Here is a 9,801-nt window from a genome sequence, read left to right as displayed (position 1 = left end):
CCAAGAAAACAGATGGTCCTTTAAGCTGTCATGTTTCTATAAGTTAGCTTATAATAAAATTCTTTCTTTACCATGCTTTATAAAAATGTTATATATTATTTTATTTTATTTATTTATTTATTTATTCTTTGATCTTTTTGAGACAGGGTCTCCCTGTAGCCCCAGCTGTCCTGGAACTTACTATGTAGACCAGGCTGGCCTTGAACTCACAGAGATCTGCCTGCCTCTGCCTCCCAAGTGCTGGGATTAAAGGCGTGCACCACCATGCCCGGCAAAAATTTTATATTTTTAAAACTTTATATGTATGAGTGCATTGCCTGAATGTGTGTAAGTACACCTGTGTCATGCAATGCCTATGGAGGTCAGCAGAGGGCATTAGATCCCCTGGAACTGGAGTTACGAATGATTGTTAGCCACCGTGTTGGTGGTGGGAATCAAACCCGGGTCCTCTGCAAAAGCAGCTCATGTTTTTCACTACTGAGCTATCTCTCCAGCCTACCATATCCTTTTTTCCTTTTTCTTTTCTTTTTTTTTCTTTTTGGTTTATGCATGCATAAAATGTGTGTGCACATGTGTGTGGAGGTCAGAGAATAACCTCAGGTGTTGTTTCTTGGGCATCTTCTCCTTTTGTTTGGCCTGGAGCTTCACCTAGGGCTAGGCTCGCTGACTGGTGAGCTCCAGGGAGCCACCTGTCTCCACCTCCCATGTCACCACTGATGGTATTGCAAGCATGCTCTATCATGCTTGGCTTTTTTATGTGGGCTTTTGGAGATCTGAACTCAGGTCCTCCCACTTGAAAAGGAAGTTTGTCACCCACTGAGCCATCTCCCCAGCCACTATCTCCTTATCATTTGAGTAACTGGCCTATATCATGTAGTAAACAGGCAAGCCTACATAGTACAGTTCTTGGCTGACAGTGTGGCTGTGCAGGGTCAGTTACAATTATGCCTTTCTGGGTCCCCTCTAAGTCCCTTCTGGGAATCCTGGTCAGCTCCACACTTAGCATCTTCCTCCTCTAAAGGGAAAACAGGCATAGAGAAATCAAATTATTTGTTTAGAAAAACAGAGAAAGAGCTAGGTCAAAATTAGACACTTCAATTTACACTGCGTCTTTTAGAACAGAGTAATAAGCAAGACTTCATTCTTAAATAAAATGTTGTTTTAATAAAATACTGAACATATATAGTTTTCTTTTTAAAGATCTTAGAAGCAGGATGCTTAGTGTGAATGAGAATATATGGTATTCTGTATAATTAGTAGCAAAAACAAGGAATCTTGAATAAATAGCTTTAGCATTTTTTTTAAAAAGAGGCTGCAAGTCAGCTGAGACTGGAGAACAGGCACAGAGGAGTTGGTGGTCCTCTAAGAATGTGTTCTTGGTTGGCTTGGGATAGAGAAAGGAGTCTTATTTCCCCTCCAGGAATCAAAAGTAGCATCGGAGTGACCTTCTGGAGAGAGGAATCCTGACTCACCGTTTGCCACTTTGCCCAAGATTTCAGAGCTTAACTTAAACGTACAAAAGCACCACTGAAGAACTGCCCATTGGGCGTTTGAGGGTCCAGCAGGGGGGGCGGGGAGCCAGTAGAAAGTTCTGGGGGAAAGCAGAGCTGGGCTCAGGACACAGACATGATATGATAAAAAAGTTATGTCCCATAGATGTGACAGTCACCATAGCCATTCACAAATCCAAGATCATTGTGTGACTCACGCACAGCAGAAAAAAAGGCCAAAAGGAGAGTCACCCCTCTAAGGGGCTGGTTGTCACACTTTAGGTCGGCCCACCATTACTGAGAGGGTCACATCCAAAAACTCAGACATAACTGAAGCCATTTCTCTCCCTATCAAATGCACTGTGCCTTCCTCCTTAGGCACAGGTAGATTGTTCTGTTGGGATCTCTGGCCCAGGCTTCTGAGCTTCCCTACTTGGACGTCTTACTCATATATCTCACAGGAGAATGTGTTTAGCAGGTCTTCAGAGAAATATCTAGAATGACCCCACTTCTAACACTGAAGATTTTCCCGAACTGCCTCCTTAGCTTTTCAAAAACATCTTTCCATTTAGGATTGCAAAAGGGACAGAGAGTCACCTGGGCTGTCGTTAATGCCTCCAGCCTTAGAATAGACTGAAGAAGACTTTAGTTACCTCCAATCCTTTGCATAGTCACTAACTTTAAATACCAAAGACTCCACATGCTTTACAAAGACTTCTTGTGTGACCCACCCAGGATCCTGGAAAGGCAGTAGGGGATAAGACTGACAGATGCAAAGGGCACAGTTGCACTCTTGCAGAAAGACAAGACGTAGAAGATCAGCTCAATTTGGGACGGGGGTTTCAAAGAGTCAAAGAGGTGCAAGAGGACCAGGGAGGCCCCAATACAGCTGAGGCGGAATGGGAGCCGCCTGCCCAGTCTTCCTTTGCAGCTGTCCTGATACATGCTGGAGTTGAGGGCCAGCCCCAACCCCAGGAGGGTCCCTAGGTTCTTGAAGAGGCTAGCAAAGGGTGTGGTATCAATAAGGACCCATTCAGGCCGCTCGCACCATCTCTTGGCTTTCTCCAAAGTCCACAGGAGGTCCACTCCCAATCCTTTTAGCAGAAGGTAAAATCCAAGGGCGAAACCAAAAAGGAAGAAGGTGATGATAAAGTACTTCCTGAGGCTGGTGTTGTAGATGCCCTGGATGTGGCTGAATGCTTCAGCCACTGCAATGCCTGTGCAGAAAAAACAGCTCTGAGAAATAGTTGGTTCCGGACCTTCACTAGAGTTAGTGACGGGTGATAGGCCACCCACCCCACCACCATGAAATTAAATCAGGCACCAAAGTGGAGAGTGGACTGACTAATTCCAACAAGTCCTCAGCAAAGTCTCTTTCAGATGAAAGAATCACATGTTCATCTTCACATTGCATTTAAGTTTCCTATTTGAGGGGGTCCTGTTTCTATTCAAGTATGGTCAGGGGCAGAGAACTCATTCCTGCCAGACAAGCCCAGTTCAGTTCTGATTGGATTTGATGCTACACTCTTCTTTCTTATGCTAAGCTGACCTTTGCCCACCTTTATTTATTTATTTATTTATTTATTTATTTATTATTTATTTAAATATTTATTTATTTTGGTCTTCTTGAGACAGGGTCTCCCTGTAGCCCCAGCTGGACTGGAACTCACTTTGTAGACCAGGCTGGCCTCCATCTCACAGAGATCTGCCTGCCTCTGCCTTCCGAATGCTGGGATTGAAGGCATGCACCACCATGCCTGTTTTGCCCCATTTAATGCCATCTGTTGGTCTCGGTTCCTTCCACGGGAGTTAGTGAGTTGTGAACTTAGACCCTCTGACATACGGCTGACAGAGGTTCTTCTCATCAGAGCATTCCCAGGTTTTGTGTGACGTAGCTTCCATGGTCTTCCTTAAACATGAAGCCCAGTGCTAGCACTAACTGCTGTGTTAATGTTGTGTTTATCACGAGACCATCCTGGTCTTGTTCTCACTGTTTTCTTGTGCTGCCTGGCTCTGACCTCAGATTTCCAGGGGGCAATTTCACAATTTCCTTGAAGCCTTAGATTCCAGTGCCTTCTGTGTGTGTATGTCTGGTCATGTGCCTAAAGGTGTGTGTGTGTATGTATGTGTGTGTGTGTGTGTGTTCATGTGTTTGTGGATGCATGTGTGTGCAGGTGCTGTTTGTTCTCACTGTTTTCTTGTGCTGCCTGGCTCTGACCTCAGATTTCCAGGGGGCAATTTCACAATTTCCTTGAAGCCTTAGATTCCAGTGCCTTCTGTGTGTGTATGTCTGGTCATGTGCCTAAAGGTGTGTGTGTGTATGTATGTGTGTGTGTGTGTGTGTTCATGTGTTTGTGGATGCATGTGTGTGCAGGTGCTGTGCAGGCCAGAGGCCAACCTAAAGGCTGTTCGCTTGGAGATAACATAACAACCAAGGTTTCGAACCACAATTCCGAGCCACGTGATACCGACAGGACGAAACTCACTATAGACCAGGCTGACCTGAAACTCACAGAGATCTGCCTGCCTCTGCCTCCTGAGTGCTGGGATTAAAGGCGTGTGCCACCATGCCTGACTCCTTGTTTCTTCTTTTTTAAAAAAATTATTCTTTAGCTGGGTACGGCAGAGGCAGGTGGATCTCTGGGAGTTCAAGGCCAGCTTGGTCTACATAGTGAGTTCCAGGACAGGTGGGGCTACAGGGAGACCCTGTCTCAAAAAGACCAAAAAAAAGTAATTCTTTAAAGATTTATTTTTATTTTATGTTTATTAGTGTTTGCCTACATGTATGTATGTGCATCACATGTATGCAATGCCCACAGAAGCCAGAAGAGGGCACTGAATCCCCTGGAACAGGCACTAGAGACAGTTGTGTGCCACCATGTGGATGTTGGAACTGAACCTGCATCCTCTGCAGGAGCAGACAGTGCTCTTAACCACTGAACAATCTCTCCAACACCATACCTTGTTTTTGGATATAGAGTTTCTTTCTGGGACCTGAGGCTTACAATTAGGCTAGGCTGGTTAGTCAGTGAGCCCTGGGGATCCTCCTGTCTCTGCCTCCTAGCCCTGGGATTTCAGGCATTCACCACCAAGCCTGTTTTTTTTATGCAGGTGCAGAGGATCAAATTTAAGTCCTCATGAGCACTTTATAGACTGAGCTATGATCCACCCTTGACTTTCAAAATACTAAAATGTTGACAGCATTGAGACCATGAAGAACATGGCTGGGATCATGTCCTGACTGGGAAGGAACAGGAAGTGAGTAGGGAGGGCGTTAGAGCATCTGATACCTGACAAGACTCCAGCCACAACCTGGTGGGGAAAATGAGCAGCAAGGTAGATCCGTGACAGACAGACATTCAGCTGCACAGCCCAGTATCCCAACCACAAGATGACATTCAAATACCTGCAAGGGAAGAGGCAACCATATCAGAACCCAAATGCAGGTCCTTCAGCAAAGAAAATAGTTCTGGTGGGAACGGTGGAGACTGGCAAACTGAGGTACCTTTAATCCCAGCTCTCAGGAGGTAGAGGCAGGCTGATCTCTGTAAGTTCCAAGCCAGCTTGGTCTACCTAGTGAGTTCCAGGCCAGCCAGGGCTACAGGGAGACCCTGTCTCAAAAAGACCAAAAGAAAAAAAGCTCAAAGAGGCATGGTGCTGGGGCTGGAGAGATGGCTCAGTGGTTAAGATTACTGGCTGCTCTTGCAGAGGACCTGGGTTTGGTTCCCAGCACCCACATGACAGCTAACAACCATCTGTAACTCCAGTTCAAGGGGATCCGACATCTTCTGATTTCCATGGACATTGCATGACACGGGTGCACTTACATACAAGCAGGCAATACACTCATACACATAAAATAAAAATTATATATATGTCTATATATATGTTTTGGTCTTTTTGAGACAGAGTCTCCCTGTAGCCCCAGCTGGCCTGGAGCTCACTATGTAGACCAGGCTGGCCTTGAACTCACAGAGATCCACCTGCCTCTGCCTCCTGAGTGCTGGGATTAAAGGCGTGCACCACCATGCCCAGCAAAATAATATTTTTTTAAAATTAAAAAAAAGAGGCATGGTGCTTAATGTGACTGCTTTTGTGTGTGTGTGGGGGGGTCTTTCTGAAACAGGGTCTTCCTGTAGTTCCGTCTGACCTGGAACTCACTATGTAGGCCTGGCTTCGTTCTCACAAAGATCACCTGCCTCTGCCTTCCGAGTGCTGGGATTAAAGGTGTGTGCCACCATGCCCAGCCTTTTCTCATTTTTTTTTAATGGTCTTCTTGAGACAGGGTCTCCAGAAAATATGGACACTTCATGAATTTTCAGGTCATCCTTGTGCAGGCACCATGCTAGTCTTCTCTGTATTGTTCCAATTTAATATATGTGCTGCTGAAGCAAACACTCTGCTTTTTCATTTTATTTTATGTTATTTTTTCTTTTTTTTTTGAGACGGGGTCTTCCTGTAGCCCCGGCTGCCCTGGAACTCACTATGTAGACCAGGCTGTTCTTGATCTCACAGATTAAAGATGTGTGTCACCACGCCTGGCTAGCTGCTTTAAAATTTTTTTAAATTTATCATTTGTATGCGTACATGCATGCTACAGTGCATGTGTGGGGGTCAGAGGACAATGTCGTAGAGTTGGATCTCTCCTTCCACCTTTACATGGGTTCTGGAAATTAAAATCTGGTTGCCAGGCCTGCATGGCAAACACCTTTGCCCACTGAGCCATCTTGCTGGCTCTGATTTATTTTCCTTGAGAAAGGTCTTATGTAGCCCAGGCTGACCTCAGACTCACTATGTCGCCAAGGATGGCCTTGAACTCCTAATCCTCCTGCCTCTACTGGGATTACAAGCTTGTGATACCTGGATCACATAGATGAATTTTTTTTTTCTTTTTGAGACAGGGTCTCCCTGTAGCCCCAACTAGCCTGGAACTCACTAAGTAGACCTGGCTGGCCTTGAACTCACAAAGATCTGCCTGTCTTAGCCTCCAGCTGGGATTTTTTTATTACTCAGGATATAGCTCAGTGATAGAATGCTTACATAGCATGCTCAAGACTGGGTTTGATACCAAGCACTACAAACATGACTGATGGACAACTGAATGAATGAATGAAATGATGGGATTTCATCTAAGCCCTGCTCTCTCACTACCTGATCTTTAGAAACTACTTCATGGTGATAAGCCTTATTTCCTTGTCTAAAACAAGGGCTGCATTAGCCCCGTCCAGCCCTGGCATTCTGCAACTCTAATGTTAACCCAGAGCACAAATGCCACAACTTTTTAAAATATATTTTATTGATTATTTTTATTATATGTGTATGCATGTATTGCCTGCATGTAGGAAAGTGCACCCATGTCCTGCAATGCCCACAGAGGACAGAAGAGGCTGTCAGATCCCCTGGAACCAGAGTTACAGACAGGTGTTAGTTGCCATCTGGGTACTGGGATTCGAACCCGGGTCTTCTGCAAGAATAGCCAGTGTTCTTAACCACTCAGCCATCTCTCCAGCCCCGGTGCCACAACTGTTATTAGTGCCAGTCCAAGGCATGAGAATGGGCCAGGGGAGAGCAGGAAAAGCAACTGGTGTGTCAGCTACAGAAATAGCCACCACCTGCCCTCCACAACCCACACCTCAATGGTGAGTTCTTACCGGAATCCAAATGTTGGCTTTTTCTTTCCCCGAAAGATAGCAAGGGTAGATGTGACTATCACATAGTATACACCTGCTGTGCCCATGGCATGACCAGAAGGGCTCCCTAAGGGACAGGAAAGAGATGAATGAACTACGATGGAAAGGTGAACCATCTGTAAGACTCCCATGGGACATCATCCACCCATCCACCCATCCACCCATCTACCCATCTATTCATTCAGCCATCCATCCATCCATCTACCCATCTATCCATCCATCCGTCCATCCATCTATCCATCCATCCATCCATCCATCCATCATCCATCCATCCATCCATCCATCCACCTATTTATCTACTCATCTACCCATCCATCCATCTACCCATCCATCCATCTACCCATCCAGCCATCCACCCATCCTTCCATCAGTCATCCCTTCCATCTACCCATCTAATCATTCATTTATCCAAATATGTATCAATTATGTATCAAATTCTTCTGTGTACCAAGCATTGTGGAAAACTCAGGAAGTCCAGTGATCAGCAAAACCAGAGAAGGTCTTGTAGTTATAGACAGTCTGGAGATTACACAAAGAATCAGCATGCTGGATGTGCAACCACACACTGACCTGTCCACTATTGCTTTTCTTCTGCTCTCCCTCTCCCTCCACTCCTGTCATGCTAGCCTCATTGCTCCCCTCTAAACATGCCAGGCATGTTCACCTCAGGCATCACTGTCTCTCTGGCCAGACATTTTTTTCCCCAAGGTTGACTCTCTTGCCTCCTGAGTGCTGGGAGGCAGAAGCAGGTGATCTCTATAAGATCAAGGTTAACCTGGTCTACATATCGAGTTCTAGGCCAGCTGGGACTGCAGGGAAACCTTGTCTCAAAAAAACCTAAATAAATAAATGAATGAATAAATAAATAAATAAATAAATAAATAACAGCTGAAGTAAACCAATGGTCTATGAAGGTAAATAGCCAAGATATTTCCTAGCAGAGGGTCAGGGAAGAGCCCCTGAGGAGGGGATGCTGGCACCATAACTTGATGGGAGGAGCCAGTTGGATATTCTTAGTATGAGCTAAAAAAAAAAAAATCCATCATTTAGTCTAACAATTTCTTATGGCTGTAACTGATAAAACATGGGTTGGGCTGGGGATGTGGCCCAATTGGTACAGCATTTTGCCTTGCACACACAGAAGCCCTGGGTTCAGTCTCCAGCACCACATAAACTACCTGGACATGGTGGCACATACTTGTAATCTTAGTATTTAGAGTGGAGTGTGGTTGAAGAGAAGCAGGAAGATCAGAAATTCAAGGTCATCTTAAATTACATGGCAAGTTTCAGACCAGCCTGCCTAAAAACAAACAAACCTCTTAAAACACACACACACACACACACACACACACACACACAAAACACCACAGGCAGCATGAAGGATGGATGGGATGGTCAGCTAAGGGGACCGTGTTCACACTGCTAGGAACAATCCGGACCCCAGGCTCCTACCACCTTCCCCTCTGGATAAAACTGTGGCTCAATTATTCCCACAAGATTTGTGGGGATGCCCATGGCTCTCTTGAAAACATTATTGAGATTTCTAGAGTGGCAATGAAAGATCTTGCTAACATGAATTAAAATGGAATAGCACCAGATTGAAGGCTGGGACAATAGTCTACCCCGTGTCAGTAAGGTCTGGGATTCTTACCTGGTCCAGTCTCACAGGTGACAGGGAACTGCTTGATCATCGGCACAGAGGTGTTCCTGTAGTAGTCAGTGTCCAGGACCCACCAGTATGGGCGCTGTCCAAAGAGAATCCTGTGGAAAGTGGAGCCAAGGCCTGGAGTGACTCGGGGCACGGTTTCGCCGGAAGCCCGCACTTTAAAGAAGAAAAAGGAACTAGAGGAGATCTCCATGTTGCCCTTGCAGGTGGAACTGGCTGCCTGGGGAGAGATTTCTGGGGGCATGCTTGTATGACACAGTCTGTAGATGGCTTTTGAAATTTGAACCTTTGAATGTATTATCTATTCAAACATAAGTAAATAAATCCAGAAGTCAGGTGCAATGGCATGCATCTGTGGTCTTAGCTACTTGGGAAGCTGAGGCAGGAGGATCACTTCAACCTAAGAGTTTGGGGCTGCCTAGGCAATATAGCAAGACTCTCTCTCTCTCTCTCTCTCTCTCTCTCTCTCTCTCTCTGCCTCTGTGTGTGTGTGTGTGTGTGTGTGTGTGTGTGTATACAAGCACATGTATATGCAAGTGGAGGTCAGAGGACAACCTTGAGTGTCATCCTCAGGAGGGCCATCCACTCCTTTGTGACACAGTCTCTCACTGACCTGAAGCTTGTCAATTAGGCCAGCGAGCTCCAGGGATCCACCTGTCTTTAGCTCCCCAGCACTGGAATCACAAGTGCATGCTACCATCCCTGGCATTTTTACGTGGGTTCTGGAGCTTGGACTCAGGTCCTTGTGCGTGTAAGATACTGAGCCATCTCCTCAGTCCCAAGACCCTGTCTCCTAAGAAAGATAAATTAACAGAGGGCCAGGGTTATATCTTGGTTGTAGAGCATTTGCTTAGCATGTTTGAAGCCCCAGATTTAATTCCAATTCCTAGCATTTTTCTTTCCTTCCTTCCTTCCTTCCTTCCTTCCTTCCTTCCTTCCTTCCTTCCTTCCTTCC

The 9,801-nt window shown here is 45.6% G+C and overlaps 1 protein-coding gene and 1 non-coding gene across 4 annotated transcripts in view; both read right to left on the bottom strand.

Annotated features, from left to right (window-relative positions):
- Positions 1–1,137: 1,137 nt before the first annotated feature.
- G6pc (glucose-6-phosphatase catalytic subunit) overlaps positions 1,138–9,801 on the bottom strand; it is an 11,674-nt gene continuing 3,010 nt past the window's right edge. For 2 of the 3 annotated variants that reach the window (XM_029564597.1, XM_008835349.2), the window contains exons 2-5: positions 8,832–8,941; positions 7,142–7,247; positions 4,781–4,896; positions 1,138–2,707 (exon numbers count right to left, since the gene is read on the bottom strand). In XM_029564597.1, coding sequence (XP_029420457.1) covers positions 2,196–2,707; positions 4,781–4,896; positions 7,142–7,247; positions 8,832–8,941 — 844 coding nt within the window. In that variant the 3' untranslated portion in view covers positions 1,138–2,195. Of the gene's footprint in view, positions 2,708–4,780; positions 4,897–7,141; positions 7,248–8,831; positions 9,003–9,801 lie in introns of all 3 variants that reach the window. The other variant, XM_029564596.1, reaches the window with a different exon arrangement.
- On the bottom strand, positions 5,783–5,888 carry LOC115070716. The gene has a single exon (XR_003849864.1). It is a non-coding gene; the product is annotated as a U6 spliceosomal RNA (small nuclear RNA).

This window comes from Nannospalax galili, unplaced genomic scaffold (assembly GCF_000622305.1).
Source record: "Nannospalax galili isolate Female #2095 unplaced genomic scaffold, S.galili_v1.0 scaffold137, whole genome shotgun sequence".
Classification (NCBI taxonomy): Eukaryota; Metazoa; Chordata; class Mammalia; order Rodentia; family Spalacidae; genus Nannospalax; species Nannospalax galili.
The sequence above is the reverse complement of the archived record's forward strand: the minus strand, read 5'-3'. Positions and strand labels throughout refer to the sequence as shown.